The sequence below is a fragment of the Electrophorus electricus genome, chromosome 9 (genome assembly GCF_041902795.1).
Source record: "Electrophorus electricus isolate QZ-2024a chromosome 9, ASM4190279v1, whole genome shotgun sequence".
Taxonomy (NCBI): domain Eukaryota; kingdom Metazoa; phylum Chordata; class Actinopteri; order Gymnotiformes; family Gymnotidae; genus Electrophorus; species Electrophorus electricus.
Window position 1 is genome coordinate 15,927,101 of NC_137505.1, and position 18,367 is coordinate 15,945,467.

General features: G+C 41.1%; 2 protein-coding genes across 4 annotated transcripts in view; one reads left to right on the forward strand and one right to left on the reverse strand.

The window, feature by feature from the left end:
- rnf17 (ring finger protein 17) overlaps positions 1-9,647 on the reverse strand; it is a 26,365-nt gene extending 16,718 nt beyond the window's left edge. The window contains exons 1-4 of one of the 2 annotated variants that reach the window (XM_081720414.1): positions 9,457-9,647; positions 8,714-8,904; positions 7,887-7,986; positions 4,888-6,416 (exon numbers count right to left, since the gene is read on the reverse strand). The gene's annotated coding sequence lies outside the window, so the exon portion shown is untranslated. Of the gene's footprint in view, positions 1-186; positions 206-4,887; positions 6,417-7,886; positions 7,987-8,713; positions 8,905-9,456 lie in introns of those variants that run through there. The other variant, XM_081720415.1, reaches the window with a different exon arrangement.
- Positions 8,879-17,956, forward strand: dnajc3a (DnaJ (Hsp40) homolog, subfamily C, member 3a). Of its 2 annotated transcripts, XM_027018166.3 has the most exons (12): positions 8,879-9,050; positions 9,419-9,529; positions 9,651-9,775; positions 9,870-9,944; positions 11,067-11,219; positions 11,753-11,934; positions 12,373-12,492; positions 15,080-15,185; positions 15,580-15,700; positions 16,344-16,476; positions 16,551-16,699; positions 17,392-17,956. In XM_027018166.3, the coding sequence occupies exons 1-12, from the start codon at positions 8,969-8,971 to the stop codon at positions 17,544-17,546; spliced, it is 1,512 nt and encodes a 503-aa protein (XP_026873967.3). In that variant the 5' UTR covers positions 8,879-8,968; the 3' UTR covers positions 17,547-17,956. The 2 variants fall into 2 exon arrangements, with proteins under 2 accessions (XP_026873967.3, XP_081576550.1); XM_081720424.1 differs by lacking the exon at positions 9,651-9,775 and having other exon boundaries at positions 9,844-9,944.
- Positions 17,957-18,367: the final 411 nt, after the last annotated feature.

The window sequence follows — 18,367 nt, forward strand, 5'->3', positions numbered from 1 at the left end:
CTCGGAGTTTTCGGTCCATGTCAAAAGGTGTCATAGCTGTTAACCTTGCTATATCAGTTTTAAGTCTATATTAGTTTTATGTCTTTGGCCTCTCTTTGGTAAGTTCACACACATTACAAGGTGTGTTAGAGTGAGTGACTGAGTGTTTGGGAAAGGGAGAGAGAGTGACCATCTATGTCTGTGAACCTCTTAAAGATGCATTGTTTTTGGTCAGAGTCTGATCCTCCAACAGTTTCTTCTTGGCTTTGAGTCTAGTCCTGCCAAGGGAGTTTTCCTTGCTGCTTTCACTTGTGGCATGCTCATTAGAGGCCTAGGCTTGGTTCCTGTAATCCTGTAAAGCTCCTTTGAGACAACATTTATTGTTAAAAGCATTATATAAATAAATCTGAAGTGAGCTGTCTGAATTAATCAATGTGAAAAATCAGACTTCACAGCACTTGATTAATTAAAACGAATAAACTTGTAGTTCTTTGGCTCAATATTGCAAGTCTTTACAGGACAAACATTGATCAGGAGAATGTTTGTGTGTGGGTGTACACTTATGTGTATGCATGTTGGTATGTGTGTGTAGCAGTGATTGTGGGTCTCACATTAGCCCAGACTCCTGCGCCCAGGTGCGGTCCCTGCTTGGTTCCAAGATGTGTGAAGACTTACCACAAGGTGGCACTGTTGCTCGATGACACCCCATGTTAGTTCATCCTACGGCCTTGTAATATAAATTCCATGCACCAATTTGCAGGTGAGAACACAATGAATGCAATACAATGTAATACAATCTCTTTAACAATTTAATAATTTAGTTTTCTAAATTTCTATTTAATATTCAACTGTTCCGCAATAACCAAACAAATGACCAACAACTTAAGTACACAGACGGAGTGCATATCTGAGCACCCATACTCTTTCTGTCTGGTTCTCTCTCCATCTGTTTCTTTTTGTTCTTCACTGAGATGAACACAAGGGCAAGAGAAAGATGCTGTTTAGATGGACATTTAGAAGCAACTCAGTGGCAGAAGTTCATGACCAACTACAGTCATCAGATTTTCCTGACCATGCTGAGTCACTGAGTGATATAGTTGTGGACCACTCCCTCCCTGCTCTCATTGAAGTTAGAAGCAAGAAATGTGTTATTTAAGAAATTGTCTATATATTAGCTCTTTATACAGTACTACATTAATTGTTCTGGTATTCATCTAATTGTTTCTATGTGCATCCTCAAGGGAAACTACTAGTAAATCAACAGGTCTGGATACCATAGTATAAAAAACAAATAAATAATTTTGTGTCTCTGTTTGCTATATAGGACTTGCTGGTGTACTTGTATAATAAGGGGCCTGCATCTCATGCAATGTTCCTGCACTCAGCAGGGGTAAAGGCTTGCTGGGAGTGAAAAATAGATTCCATTGACCATTGCACCTCACTAAATAGAGAGCCTATATATGTTACTGCTGCAGTTTTTAAGGTACCCCGTGGTGTATATGTTGGGGGAATGGGGACTTTTTCAATCAAATTATTAAGATGATATGAACATGAGGAACACACACACACAAACAAAGTGCTGCCCCTACTTTGACCATCTGTGCTGTGGCAAATGTTCTGAGAGTTTAGTTCCAAGCCTAATGTAACACAACTAATCCAGTTAATCAAGTCCTTCAGTAGCATCTTAGTATCAGTCTGTGTTTCTGTGCTAACTCAAGTTTAGATCAGTTTAAAACGGTAAGCAAGTACTTTCGGTCCATCAAGATGTCCACTACCTCATAAAAAGTTCTTGCAGAATATTCCAGGCAGTTTGTAAAGACCTCAAAGCAGTTCTGCTAAAGGCAGAGCAAGGTGAGGGCCTGGACAAAGACAGACAGGGAGAGTAGAACAGGGTACAGGCAGTGGAGCAGTGAGGTCAACACATCCAGTTGTGTGCGTAATGGAGATGATGGTGCCTGTGTCCGCAGCAGTAAGATGAAAGCCATGTTATGTGCCTCATGCTCATGCTGGTCCAGCATTTGCTTGAGGAGAAGTATCTTCTGCTGGGACACGTGGCTACACTGCTACACTACATCCAGAGCCACACCCACCTCCTCTAACTCGGCTGTGTGCATCGCACCTAGTCTCTTCTATCGAAGAGGCAGCATAAGTAGTCACACTCGTAGTCACATGACCAACCATATAGCTAAACCTACTGCACACATGGCTAGAGTTACAGGTCTATAATTCGTGATTAACAGACAGGACCTTTTTGTATCTCTCTCTCTCATTATTTATATATATATATATATATATATATATATATATATATATATATATATATATATATATATATATATAAAAAAGGATCAGAATCCCAACATGACTTGTGTAAATAGCTCTCACTGAAATCTAAAGGAGAGCACTAACCAGAGAGAAGAAAGGGAGTGAGCACTTTCACTAGTTCAAGCGAATGGAGTACAGACATCTTCACAACAACGTTTTAAATCACATATTAAAAATCTGGAAAATTATACTCTGTTACACTGGTTCCACTTCATCACTGGTTTAGAGATTAAGATGACAATAAGAAAAGCAAATGGCAGAGACTCTGTTTGCAGTTTTTATTCAGCCCTTACTTTATTTCAGTATCTTTTTGGTGTAGTAATTAAATGTTTCAGCACATATTTCCAGTAGAAGATTGGAGACCCTTGCAGATTTGGTGGATTTAGTAGATTTTTTCCAATCTTGAAAGGGGATGCTGAGAGATGGTGGTAATTGAAAGTCCTTTTGCTAAAAGTGCTCCTTTGTTTGCCTCAATCTCCCTTTTTTTTTTTCATTTTTCTCTTTCACTATCTCTGGTGGGGTCTTTACAGCGGATCTCAGACTCGTGTTATTAGAGTCCTGAGAATGACGGTGCATGCGCACGAAAATAGGTCTTAAACGTGCAAACTCCTGAGCAGAAACAGGGATTTAGAAAGAAGTACTTGGCGGGAAATTGAACCCATATTTCTGGAAGCTCTGACCCAAGCATAAAGCCATAGGCAACGCTTATAGAGAGTGGGAAATGACGACACCCTGGGGTAAAGTAGGTAACTACATCAATATGCTCAAATCACACTTGCATGTAACAGTCCAAATTAAATTATGCAGACTGCTATACCAGCAAGAATAAATCTGCAAGCTCTCCCCCACAGTTCCACAGGCTCTCTTCTGCAGTTACATTCTTACATTCACTTCCTTGCATCAATTTTCTGACCACATTTTTTTTTTACCTCACATTGTGCAAACTTCCTATTTTTTGCCATTGTCACCACTATCTCAGACAATATTAAATGGGTCATCCCACATTTAAGTATTCATAAGTACTGCTGAGATAATTGGCATTAACCATTAAGTAGGTTGTAACAAGGATTAAGATTAAGATTTATAAAGAGGAAATGGCGTGCAAATGTGCATACTTGAGTTTTTGTAAATCTGATTTTTGTGGCGTACACCATTTCCTGGTATATGGAAACTTTCAGTCTGGAAACCTTTATAAATGAGGCCCCTGGATTCTTATTATCAGGGGCCAGCAAAACCAGAATCCACATGAGTGACTGGGACCTTGTCCAATTGCACCCTTGGAAATGGAGCCCTCCAATTACTTTGTGATTGTAAGGCATCGTTTGGACATGCCCCTTCCCTCTAAGATGTAATGGACTGAAATATATGAAGGGAAGTCTTTCTATCAGCACCATGCTAACAACGAAGATAGATGAGGACGATAAAGATGATGGCTTCCTGGAACATCTGAAGAGGCTGGACTCAGTCAGCAGAACCACAGAAATTATACTCCTTCTTCTTAACTGCAGTTTGTCATCCTCAGCAACTTTTCTCTGACAGCCTCATCTAGGAGCTCACTGGGCAGAGAATAATTATGCTTCTAAATAACTCCAGTCGCTGCATGTGTCTGACAAGATGCATCAGTTGGAGTTGTTTGGACTATTTTTTAGTGCTCCTTTTTATGTGTGCATAAAGCACAGGGCATATTAAAATGCCGAAAGTTGGCGAAGAGAGGAAAGGCAGGGAGCATGAGCATACTTCTGTCTAGAACCAATCAACCACTCAACATCGTTAAGCCGTCCCAGCCGTATGGTTCTACGGCTCCATGCTGAGCATGTTTTATAAGTGCTCCATGCCAAAATATGTTTGTGTGGAAATGCGGCTGGAACGGTCGCTGTGCGTACACAGAACAGTTCGGCCTTACAGTGGAAAAGAGGCTATTGCTTATGCCCAATTACCTGAATTAAGTGGAATCTTTCGCAACATCCAGACAGCAACAAGTTCACGCATCATGCCTCAAAAGGCATTTCTGAAACGCCAGCACAGTGGCCACTGGAGGGAACCCTGGTCTACTCAGCTCTCTTTGAAGCTGAGGGCCAAGAACTGCAGCACAGATCAGGACCATTGGACAGTTTATTACCTCACAGTGTGTTTTAGATATAGTTATCCATGCTTCTGTACTGGCAGGACAGAGAACTCCATTTATAGTCTTCCACCAGAAAAAAACAAAAACAAAACCATGGCCAGGACTATTTTATAGAGGTTGTCTTGGACAGACTAGAAGTGAGGAGGGGGACAGGAGGAAGTGGTAGGGGCAGTGAGCCAGTGCCTACCTGGAGCCAGGATTTCCTGCAAACAGGTCTTATGTTTGAAGAGGGTAATAAACACATACATTGTACCTTCCCAAAGACATCAACAAAAACTTTCGCTATTAGCCAAAAGTCTGAATGTTCCTTTCTCTGCAGTAGTATTCTATGTATAAAAGTACATTTTGACACCTTACTTTAAAGCACTCTTGGAGGTTACATAAAAAATGTATTGTGTGAATGAAATATAATGTGTATTTCGCAATATTTAATTTAGTCTTATCACTGTTATGCCCACCTGTGTGTCTGTCTCCCCCTGTGTTCCAGGGTTCGCCTCTGACTCTCCAGTGTTACCCATCCCGATCCACACCAGGGTTTCCAGTGAGTAAAGGACCATATAAAAGGAAGAGGATGAGAAGATGGGCTCAGCTTAGGGATAGTTAGAGAAGATGTTGCTGTTACCCATTTTTTTAACTTGTTTCTGTATTTTGTTGTCGTGATTGCTTGGATTTGTGTGTATGACTTTGGATTCTGCCCTTGAGTTACGGTCTGATTTGTCCTTTACTGGTTTGGTTGCTGGATAATATGTCTCTTGTATCTTGAATATATTGTCCTGTATATAGTAGTTACACATTGGTGGTAGAGAGTGACTGCCATTTATTTGGGGTGTGGGTTTATCTCTGTTAATACCATTGTAGTCAGTGTAGTCATTGTATGTTTCATTTTGTTAGCTTAGTCAGTTGTCTTTTTGTTTCTAGTGTGGTTTTTGTTTGTTGCGTTGGCCTGGGCCACACCTGATGCTATTGCACCAGTTTCTTGTATCCGAACACCAAAACTTGTAAATACACTTGACCTTTGCTATCAACCTATTTGTCTAGTTTGCATTCTATTATTAATTATTACTGCTGTTACACTCAAACCCTATGTTACGGCCTCCCAGCCTAGACAGGGTCGTAACATCACCATAAAAAAATTTGCCCAAGCCTAATATAAACCTAATATTGTTTTCTTACCATTCAACATCAGTGAACAGCACAGGAAGAAATTATTGTCCTTGCATGACCACTGTGCCCACTGACAAGGTAAAGTTTTACATTTTCAGCATTTAGCAGATGTTTTCATCCAAAAAACAATTGTGACCAAAAAATTGAAGGCCTTATTATGGGCCTTGCACAGGGGCCCAATGGTGGTATCTTGGCAAAGGTGTGGCTTGAACCAGCATCTGTCTGATTACTAGTCCAGTAGCTTAATTTCTGAAATAAGCATTAATTCAATAAGTGGTAACTATTTTTTGAGTCTTTTTTCAAATCTTTTTTGCAGGCCTATTTTAATTTCATTCAAGACTGTCACAGTTACAGTTCTCTGTCCAGACCATGTTATAACGTAACCCAGTACCCTGACATTACTTTTACTGGTCTAATGACTAACAATCACTGGAAATGAATGAGAAATGTTTAACCAAAGTAAATATTCAGGAATACTTGTTGCATATAGAATCTCTCACACTACTCTGCAGTTGTTTGTCTTTACCTGTGAAATCTCTCTCAGTCAATGCAAAAGAATGATGGTCATTTCAGAAAACTTTCATTTGTCTGACAATCCATTTCGATTTTATTTATGTTTGCTTCAAATGGGTTATGAATGAATGGTCAGTTCCAGAGGTCAGTTCGTCTTGGTGATTAAAGTGTGGTCAGTCACAGACCGTCTCAGTGCATCGTGGGGGCTTCACAGGGCGCTGTATTTGTTTTTAATCTTGCTGTCTAGACCGTCAGACACAGCCTCTGGCACCTGTACAGTCATTCCATCCAGAGCTTTACTCAGACACACCTAAAACCACAGACGAGACCAGAAACACACACACACACACACACACACACACGTTGCCGCAAGTGTAAAATGGCTATACTAAGGTAAAATGAGTCCAAAGTAAGAATGTGATGATGCTGGAAATGGTTGGCTGACAGAAGCATGTTCTCTCACATACAAACTAATACACAAACCTAAAAAAAACTAATTTTATTATTTGTTCATGTGTATTTCAAATGTCGTAATGACTTACCAAACCCGTGATAACCTAAAGTCATATTGATCATTTCAAGTACTGTAACTCTGGTTGAGTTTGTGGAGATTTGCTTTCCATCGTTTTTTAAATAAAGGGAAAAGTTATTTCATCTATTTATTGGAAGAAATAGGTGAGGGAATTTAAATAAATATTTTACTCATGTCATTTTTACAGCTTTTTGCACATACCCTTATAATATAATTTTACAGCAGTCACAACCTGAAAAGCATAAAAATTGTCATTTAAATCTAATTAAATCAAGTCTGGACAGTTTTTTGAATTCCAAAGAAAACCCTAGGACATTTTGCCGTTTCCTCAAGATACAAATCCCACAAATCTACATTCCAGGATTTGGATCTGAGGTTTCCAAGCTCAGACTGCCTAGTCAGAATGTCTCACACACACACCTTAAAACTCTCAACATGTTTGCTGTTTGCTTCATTATTGATGCTTAAACACAATTCCAATTTTTAATTTAAAAAAATGACAAGTCTTTATGCTCACATCTATCAGAATACATAAAAATATTTAGTTACCTGTGGTCATATGTTTTTATGCTGCCCTTGGGTGTTTATGTCAGTAATAGCATTATGTCAGTATTTAAGTAGCATACAGAACATTTAAGGGCTCAAAATGCACATTAAAATCACAATATGGGATCAGTGTCCTTGTCTGGTTGTCTTTAAATAATGCACCCTAAAACCTTGGTGTATTTATAATGATCAGAAAAGAAATCACACATGAAATGAATCCTAGAAGGTTTATATGAACTGACTGTGGCAAAAGACACATACAACACGTGTGTGTGTGTGTGTGTGTGTGTGTGTGTGTGTGTGTGTGTGTGTGTGTGTGTTTTAGGTGGTAGACATTTACTATGAACTGGGATTCCAGGAGCAGCACTATAGGAAACAGGGCTATAAGATGTAGAAGAATCTTAGTCTAATCCATCTTTCTCATATTGAAGAAAGGCTCATTTCAGTGTGAAGAGAAAATTAAGCTTTTGCCTATTTCTAAGTACAAAGAATATAGTATTTTATTACCTATATCAGGTTTTTAATAAAGCACTCTTCTTAAATCATTATCTTACTATCTGAATCAACTTAGTTAAAATAGACACAATAAAAGCGCATATTGCACTCGAAAACAAATGTCCGTAGCATGTGTTTGAATTCATTTTTTTTTTTCATTATGCTTTCATTCAAATCCCAACACAAAATAAAATATAATATATTTACCTAATGGGAGCTGCAGAAGTGCTCATCAGAAGTGCCTCTTGCGTCGCTGCAAATAAAGTTTAAACTTCGGGACTACGCAGGTGTCACGCAGGCAGCAAATCTACAACGCACCAGAGTTTGTCATAGTAAAAGAAGTCTTAACTTTAACGGTAATGTTGACATTGCAGCACCCGTAAAAATGCTAATTATATTCAAATCGTGCAAGGAAAACGATGAAAGTGGAACTCTCCCTTCTCGGACAGTCGTTTTATTTCGAAATTAAACATTAGTCGCAAATCCTTCACAGCGGAACTTTCCCTGTCTCTCTCTCGCTCGCCCGCTGTCTCTCTTCCAACACACAAAACTGCATTGTTTTAAAAAAGTTATCACTAGGCCTGACAGCTTAAACGTGAGGCATTTCATGTGAGTAATAGCTTTCCAAAAAAAGCTTACACAAAGCAGGTAATGGATGTCAAGGCTTTAAAAAAAAAAAAGTTTTGATGTCAACATTAAATAATTGAGATCGCCTGCCCTGTACAGGTTAAAGAGAGGTCATGAGCCATTTAAAACCAGTCCAAGAGGATTACAGACAAAGACAATGGTCTCAGCAAAAACTCTTATTATAGACTCTGGACCACAGAGCTGCTTCTTCTTGTGAAGTGACAACAAACTTAAGTAAATTCAAACATTAAAACCAGGGCCAATGGACGTGAGCCCTTTCAACATATAAAATACCATTCTGAACATCATCTTTATATAAATATAAAATAACTAAATAAAATTGACCTTTACTTTGTAAAATAAAACACCGAGGAGCCCAGAATGTTTTTTTTTTTTTAAATACTTGCCACATCGATGAACACGACGCCCGCAAGGATGCCGTGGCCGGTCTCTGTTGAACAAGACCTGGTGGGCGGGGTTTCGAGCATGATGAACCAATCAGAGCGCCCCACGACCAATGGTCGGCGTCGGATAGAGTGAGTCAGTGAACGGCACGCAGCGGGTATCTAGCGCACCGTGCAGAAGCAGTAGCGTTAGCCTGTAGCGCAGAGCAAAATATAGGCGAAAGCTCATATAACGAGGGTAACGGGGAAAAAGAAAATATGGTCACAGTAACGCCAGTCGTGCACAAATTGATAAGCTATGTCCCATTTGTGTTCGTTTTGCTCGATCTTCGATATGAAGGTAATCACATTTTGCTTTCATTTTTCTTAAGGTTGGCTAAGTTTGCTAGGTTAACTTGGGAGCTGTTTAGCCGGCTAGCTACCACCCAATGCGGAACTGAACTGTTCATGGCTTTAGACGACTGACAATATGCTTCCTAAAGAGCTACCTAGAGAAATAGTATAATAAAGTCTCAGCTGTCCTCAGTACGACTGACAGGCTAGCCAGACGGTCCGCAGTACGGTGGAAAGTGGAAATGGCCGCATTCAACTTTTGTTGATCCAGTGGTCCACAGCAGTTATTCTAATAAGCAGTAACATAGATATTAGAAGCATGACTTGTGACTGGCAGGCTGCCCTTTGCTCCGTGTTTACTGCCATGTATCACAGGGGTGATATGCGGAAAAGATAACAGCGTTGAGAACCACCTGGAGATGGGAAAGAAGCTTCTCGCTGCCGGACAGCTGGCCGACGCGCTTTCGCATTTCCACGCAGCTGTGGGTGAGTTGTTGAGGTTTTGCAGAGCCCGGGCGAAGCCTCCTGCGCAGTATCACCTCGTCGCGATCTGCATCACTAGTTGTACGTGTTGTCTTTAGCGTCATCGCTTTCTGTGCACGTGTAGACGGAGACCCCAAGAGCTACGTGGCTTACTATAGGAGAGCCACGGTCTACTTGGCCATGGGAAAATCAAAATCCGCGCTACCCGATCTCACCAAAGTTATCGAACTTAAGCCCGATTTCACGTCGGTAGGTTTTGTTCCATACTGAGACTCATGAGCCGATAACGGAAGTTGCAAAACGTAACCCTCTACTAGAGCTGGCGATCTGTGTCGTTCATAAGGCAAGACTTCAAAGAGGGAACCTACTTCTGAAGCAGGGGAGGCTGGATGAGGCGGAGGGTGATTTCAAGAAAGTGGTGAGTGTCTCTTCTTGAAAGCCTTGCCTTGTTTATATAGAAACACATTTCCCCCCTCAATCATTACCTTATGACGTTATAGCCCTTCTGCATATTAAAGCATCCTTCGTGTATTATCTTCTTCACTTCATCGGTGTGTGGTTAGGTTTGGTATTTGCAGATGGTTCAGCACTTTAGAGCATGCGGACTAGGCCTACTTTCACTTTTTGGCTGGATTATGGAGAAATGTAGCTACATATTAAGATAACCCTTTATTAATCCCAAAAGGAAACTAAAGAATGTTGTTGCCCTGTTTTGGTGGTTCTTGTGAAGCCTTGGGTAATGTAGAGCATTGGGGTGTGGTGGTGTAATGCTTGCTGATGTGCTATTTTAAGGTTGCCCTTTACAAAATACCAAAAATCGTCATGTAGAAAACAGTTTTTGGTTTGTTGTATGGATAAGACGGTATGAACGTTATTTCCTAACATGATATCAGTGTTCAAATGTATCATGGTTTTATGCATTAGTAAAATATAATGAAAATGTTTTCAAAGAACTTGTACAAATTGAAATATTACACATCAGATCTGTTAATTTAATACGTTTTAGTTAAAATCTCATTTCTTTATAATGCCAGACTGAAGGAGTCCAGAGATATGACACACACTGAAATAATGTTTTTGTCTAACATGTCTTTTAAAAAAAAGTTGTGTTTATATGTGGTTGCAATTATTCAGTTTGAAATGGACAGGCTTTGATTGTGTATGTATATAGTTAATGGTGTATATGATCCACATTTATAGTGCTTGTGCATGCAGTGTACAGACTTTTATTCCCGAATTTGAGAGTGAAATATATGTGCTTCATATGACACAGCAGTTAATCTTTGAGTGGTTTATGGCATTGTAAACCATGATTTATCTTTGTGCTGCAGAAATGCTTTAGCCCTCTGGTCTTTCAATCACTCTTTGGATTAAATGATTTGAAGATTTAAACCAAACTGCACTAAACAAAAAGAACATCATAACATCCCTTTTTGGCTTCCTCCAAAAGGAGAAGTGATGACCTCTTACTTCTTCAGACTGAGAATAACCAAATGCCAGCAGGTACTGAGTAGGCCTCTCCCTTTACTGTGCTCTCCAGCTGAAGTCCAGTCCCAGCAGCAGAGAGGAGCAGGAAGCCCAGAGCCAGCTGAAGAAATCAGACGAAATCCAAAGGCTGGTGACGCAGGCCCGTAGTGATTTTGGCCATGAGGACTACAGCTCAGCAGCATCGCACCTAGACACCATCATCGACGTGAGTTAGTAGCTGCGCTGCTGCTTTTGGCTCGGTTAGTGCACCTTTGAAAGCTTGCCGAGAAGAGCAGTCTTTTTGCTGTGATCAAGCTTTTCTCAAAAGCTTTTTCTCAGGCACTGAGGCAGGCCACTGCACAGGACAGAGAGGGGTGTGAAGAAATGAGGTCAACAGGCTTACACCTGATTGGAACACATCACAGTCTGGATTTTTACATTAAAAAAAACAGTTAAGATGCGTTGTATTGCTCAGCCTATTCTTTCATAAGGCAAAACCTTTGAAGAATTATTTACATGGGGTTAAGAATGCATCTCGTCAACTAGACCAACAGAACCTGTCTGACACGACTAGTCACTCAGCTGGATGAGGCAGCGTTTCTGTCACAGTGAGGTGGCCATTAACTGAGCATTTGAAGGCACACCATCAGGCAGATCAGTGGCAGACGCTGGGATGGGTGCTTGGGCAGAGGTTGCCGGAACCCGAGCTTGATGTCGCTTCCTCTGCCTGACTGTGTCTGTGCTCCCTGCTCTGCTTAGACGTGCGTGTGGGACGTGGACTCCCGGGAGCTGCGGGCTGAGTGCTTCATTCAGATGAGGGAGATGGGCAAAGCCATCAGCGACCTCAAAGCTGCCTCCAAGTTGAGGAATGACAACACTCAGGCCTTCTACAAGCTCAGCACCATCTATTATAACCTAGGAGACCACGAGATGTCCCTCAGGTGAGGCCGTGTGGGGTTCTTTTCCATTTGCAGTGGGAACACTTAAGGTGCCGTGAGAAAGGGAGTGCAATTAATTTATGCATACAGGAGCAATGCTATGCTGTAGTACAGATTTCTTCTAGATGCGGTCAGACCTTTAACCATCCAGGCTGTAGTTACAGTGGTAAAGAGGTTTTCAGAGAAGACGGCAGCGCAACTAGCCTAAGATCTATCTTAGAATTAACAGATCATTGCAATCACAACATATTGTACTCTATGTTGTAGTGATGTTATCCAGTATTTAAAATTTTTTTTGGTAGTGTTGCACTCATATATTCCAAGCAGTTGACGCTGCAACTTGCAGACGTTCCTAACTGGGGCAGTGACTGCCTCCAAAGCGTGCTGTCAGATGGAACACAGAATGATGAGCGTGCTCACGGGTTGTGTTTCCATGGGCAGCGAGGTGCGAGAGTGTCTGAAGCTGGACCCCGACCACAAGCAGTGCTTCAGCCACTACAAGCAGGTGAAGAAGCTCAACAAGCAGATCATGTTGGCAGAGGAGCTAATCCAGCAGCAGAGGTGCGACCAGCAACCGCCATACACTAATGCCGCACAAACATTAATGCCGAACTACTACACTAATGCCACGCTAACCGACAAAGAAGGGAAAGGCAGTTTAGTACAGTGAAAAGCAAGAGTATCTGCTAATCCTGATGAATCCAAAAAGAATAACTTATTTCTTCAATGAAGTGTGAATTTGATGGCAATATCGGTGACTGGCTAATGAGGTGGTGAAAGAATAAGCTCAATTCTTGTCAGGACTACAGCAGAAACTGCTGTTTTCAAGCTTACAAAGAAATATGGATAATGATGGCCACCAGTGACAGTACAGCAAAGGTAGCTGTGATGTGAAGAGAAGGGTGGGAGGAAGTAGAAGCGGAATGCTTCCTTGTGTTGCTGTTGGATCCGTTTCATTTCCGCTGTATTGTTGGCCTTCTCTTGAAGCTTGCTGGTCTTTGTGATTTTGCTTTTTATTTCCAATATGCGAGCCAGTAGTGGGGCTAAGAAGAGGCAGGAACAGGTTAAAAGAAAGGAAGAACATTTTATAAACAGGTGGCTCATGTACTGGTGCTAGAAAGGGCATTAATGACTCTTTGCATGCTTTTGACCACTGTTATCACATTAGGGAGTTCTCAGGAAATTAGTTAACTGTTATTCCATTGTTCGAATGCACTGTATTAAAGCGGTCTATAATTTAACCTGGTGATTGTGCAGAAGGCCTCTTTAAAAGTCTGCACATTGCCAGGAAAGACAATGTGAACCAAATCCAAGTATACACCTTTCTGATAGCTCAGCACCCAACACTCATTAAGTTACTAAATGCTCTAGATCCTCTTTTGTTCACATGCATGTTAAAATTGCAAAGAATCACTTAGCTGTACATTGACAGCATTATGAATGACCAACTTTACTGACTTATGAATACTTTTGAATGGCCTCAATACATAATTAGATATCATAAATGAAATGCTCCTTTTCTATATGGAAACTATAGAACAAAGGCTCAAATATGTTGCTTACTTTGAACAGTATTATCGTGCCTACTTCAGTAGGTTGGTCCAGAATGTGAGGAGCTTCCATGCCTAGCACATACATCCTTTACATAGAAGGCTTCAAAATCTATGACCTAGACTTGTTTACATCAAACGAGCCTGCTTCAGAGTAGGGTTGAAGGTAGGGAGTTGTTTGAACCTAATCACCCACTAGTCTACTACCAGTAGTGACAATGTAAACACACAACATAGGTGAGTTATATTAAATAAATATTAAATATTACTCCTGCATTAATGCATCCTGCATTTTCTGTCCATTTCTGTTTATTTATTTTTTTATTATTTATTTTAAATTGGGATAAAAGTAATCAGTAAAAACAGTTGAATGTCCATATCAGTTTAATAGAAACAGGAGTGTCTATTTTTGACAGTACTAAAAATCATACCTTTGGGAATACTAAATACTCTGGTATACTGTGATACTGCCATAATCTACTTACTATTGTAATGTAAAGAACAGCCATGATGGTTTAAAGTTCCATTGGTAGTGTTTTGCTGCTTGCAGCTTAAGACCTATGGTTTTCATCAGAGAATGTACCCAAGTTTACCGACTGATTCTAAATTGGAGTAATCCAAGTCATGTGGGCAGATCTCCTACCTGTGTATGTCATATACAAGGAAATGCTCAAGACATGCACTTGGGATATACCTGCTCTACAACCTTACCAAATTGACTTCAGATATTTTATAGTCAGTTGCTGGCATCAGTATTTGTACTCTGTAGTCAGCTGGCTGACTATACTGGAGTACTGTCCTCTGTCTGTTTTGTCTACCTTTATTGGACTCTTGTGAATGACCTTGCTTTGACAATAGAGCAAGTGTTATGTTCTTTTTATCTTTCAATGTACTGTAATTGCCCTTGGAAATACTGTTCATGCAAATACATATGAATACAGCATAATCAGCTGCCCTGATTTCAGAGCAGCTTATTCATGGAAGAGGCCACTGGAAACATGGCACCACTGTGCTGAATACAAGACCATAAGTCAGTTAACCCAAGATTACAGTGGCCGCAAGAACCGGCTGACAGGAGGTTAACCTATAGATGCAGCAATAGAGTAGATGTCATTTAATAAAGTGATCACTCCGTATAAATGCCTACAACAGACCAAGTCCAATCAACCTTGGTTGTCAGACTAGCATTTTGACACAGATCCCATAGGCCAACAGTACGGGTGGATGTCTTTTCTGCTAAAGCAAATACAAAATCCTCTGTGGCTCCTATCGGAGCGCAAACGCATGTAAATGTTACGACTTTTGAGCAGCATACGTGAGCTACGCAGCACAGCTGTTACTACGCTCGGAGTGTTGGAAGTGACAGCCGGCTTTCTCCCTCCTGCTGATTGACAGCAGGGCGGGACTTTTCTGGGTCCCTCCCACCTCACATACACCATTCAGCTGCTGATGCTATGATGCCGTGTGAGCAGCACTGGCTAGTTCCACGTGTCTCACGTGTCTCCCTGCCCTTTTTAGGGACGTGATCTCATAAAAGATGGGCTGTATGATGAGTAATTGATTCTCCTTCCATCTTGTTGACCATGGTCCCTTCTCAGGTATGGCGATGCAGTGAGTAAATACGAGGCTGTTATGAAGACGGAACCAGACGTGCCCCAGTACACATTCCTTGCCAAAGAGCGCATTTGCCACTGTCTTTCTAAGGTGAGTGGCTATTCTATTCCTGGCCACCAGGTGTCTCTGCCTGCCACAACGTTGATAAATGTTTATTTATACATTCATGCCAAAAGTTTTCAAAGCTGTCAACAAAGCAAAGAATTGCCAAATATAAAATAAATAAGCTTTTAGATTTGTTGAACACTTTTTGGTCACTACATAATTTCAGTGTAATAGTATGGATGTCTGGACTCCAAAAAGTGAAAATGCATTCAGAATAATAGTAGATTGGGAAAAACTGCAGTAAAGTACACAAGATTTTCCAGGGAAACGACATATTTTGGATAGAGGCCCTTCATCAGCTGTGCCATTTTGACTATCTACATCATCTATAGGCCACTGTAGTTTCTAGTGGTAAGCGTTTGATTTTGTATGGCCACAGGATCAGCAGGGTGCTAAAGCTATCCCAGTGTGCAGTGAGGTACTGCAGTCAGACCCGCAGAACGGGAATGTCCTGAAGGACCGGGCGGAAGCCTACCTCCAAGATGAGCAGTATGAAGAAGGTAACTTAGAATTGGGTTGCTGGTACCCTCTTCAGCACTGCGCTTAGGGGATACTCCCTGAAAGATAGCTTGTGAGCGCCACCCAAGGTTCCATTTGGCTCCCATCTATTTGTGAATATTGGAGCAATCACATATAAGATGGCCTATAGGCATCTCCATGGCAACAAACATCTTAGCAGTGGAAATGAATGACTTGTGATTTGTTATTAAAGCACTTCGTGAGTTATTGTTAGTTGCAGGGAAAAGCAGGCTCTGGAAGTATTGATACATTGAGCCTGTTATGTTGTTGGGGAGAAAAGCAACACAAAAAAAAGCATATCTTTTTCATCCCAGGCTTTAGACTCTGTAGCTGATCACTGGGTGTGAACTCACTTAATCCTTCAGAAACCCACGATAAGGCACCTTTTCAAAAACTCTCCGTGCAGTTAAGCTTTACACTAGATGCTCCAACAAGTAAGATGCTGTCCAAATCCTTGATGAACTGAATTTTCTTAATGAGCTGAATTAGCTTAATTTAGCTCCTCAAGGTCTTAAGCAGCATATGAACGAAGGCTGCAGGAACGTGATTCCAGAGCTGCTTTAGGTAAGCAGATGGATGTTCCTGTCTTTGGAATAGTTCCCTAAACCTGCCTTGATTCTGTAGCCATTAAGGGCTTTGAGAGTGCCAAAGAGTTCAGCGAGAACGACCGGGAGGTGATTGAGGGCTTGGAGAGAGCCCAGCGTCTCCTCAAACAGTCCCAGAAGAGAGACTACTACAAGATCCTTGGCGTGAAGAGGTGAGATCTGACACACTACCTCCTTTTGATATTAGGTTAAGGGTAATTAACTGAATGGCTTCTGTGGCTCCTAGGACAGCCCAGAAGAAGGAAATCATCAAAGCCTACAGGAAGCTGGCTCAGCAGTGGCACCCAGACAATTTCCAGGACCCTGAAGACAAGAAGAAGGCAGAAAAGAAATTCATAGACATTGCACAGGCCAAGGAAGTGCTCACTGACCCAGGTAACTACTCAAATCAGTATGCCTGTTCCTGGCATTTACTGCGTCTGTGGGGATTTATTTTAATTTAGAACCCATGATTTATGTACATAATCTGCATTTTCCAGTAGTCCTAAATACTGGTCTAGACATTCCACTATAATTATAATCGGATTGTCTTTCTGTATGTATGCTGTACCAGTTTTACTTTAAAAAGGGGATAACATGTTGTTTAATCTCACTGCTGTCTCATTTCTGAAATTATATATGGTGCAAGTACCTACTTTTACATTTATGGCATTTAGCTGACACTTATCCAAAGCAACTTACAATTATGAGTGAGTACAGATGAGCAATTGAGGGTTAAGGGCCTTGCTCAGGGGTCCAACAGTGGCAACTTGGCAGCGGTGGGGCTTGAACCAACAACCTTCTGATTACAAGTAATGTACCTTAACCACTGAGCTACCATTGCCCAATGACCCTAATGAACCAGATATATGATAAAATAAAAGTAATAAGACTGAAATGCAGATCAAAGTGAGATCAGTTACTGCTGCTGGATTATGTTAGACTGGTTGGTGATTAGTGGGGGAGTGAAGAGAGAAATGCTGTTTATAAATGTGAATAACATCAAGAAACCAATTTAATATTGAAACCCTTTCAAAAGCAGTTGTACGTTCTGATAGGGGTTGGGGGTGTTTCCTGTTGGTCTGCAGAGATGAGGAGCAAATTCGACCAGGGCGAGGACCCTCTGGATCCGGAGAGCCAGCAGGGAGGTGGTCACCACCACTTCCATGGAGCCTGGGAGAGCTTCCAGGGCTTTAACCCGTTCGGCTCTGGACCCTTCAGCTTCAAATTCAACTTCAATTGAGCCCAGCCTGGAGGAGGGCAGGTCGGCCTGGCCCGAACCGGACACGTGTTCGGGTGCCAGTTCCCTCTGGTGACGCTAATTGACACTAAATGTCACTGTGGCTACAGCTACTGCTGTGGCATTGAGATGTGTCCCACGCTGTTACAGTCATCTATCCTGGGGTGGATGGATAGCCCCCCCATCCGTATTATTTACATCCGTCAGCGGTGTTATTTAAAGCGACTCCTTTTTTTGCCTTCTTCAGGGATCTTATGATTGTGGGGTTCATTCCAAAGCAACCACTACGCACATGTGGTGACCTTTGATCCATTCCTGAGACCATCTTGTACATATAATATGGCACTATTTTTCTATAAATTAAGCAATGCTGCCTTGTAAATACAGAAATAAAGAGATGATTGTCTATTTAATTAATAGGGGACTATCAGATTTATTTATTTTAAGCAAAAATAAATGGTATAGATCACTCATTACAGCAGTGAGAGGTATTGCTATATTGCCTCAAAACTGGCATTTTGGAGTCAAAGGGGGTAGTATCTGTCCACTTTACAGCTTGGAATCCATTTGGGCCGCTGTCTTACATGCTATAAAGGTGCCATAAACCGCTTAAGAATAATATTTATTATTGAACAATGCAGCAGTTAACCATGGATTTCACAGTCACTCAGTGGTGATCCATAATTCTTTGTCCTAAGGAACTCATCAATACACTTAATTATGTAGCCATGGCTCTTGTTATAACAGGCACTTCACATGTTCTCCAGGGAACGTTACAGTTTATTCCTGAGCAAATCCATATTTTCCAACATCGAGGCTTAATA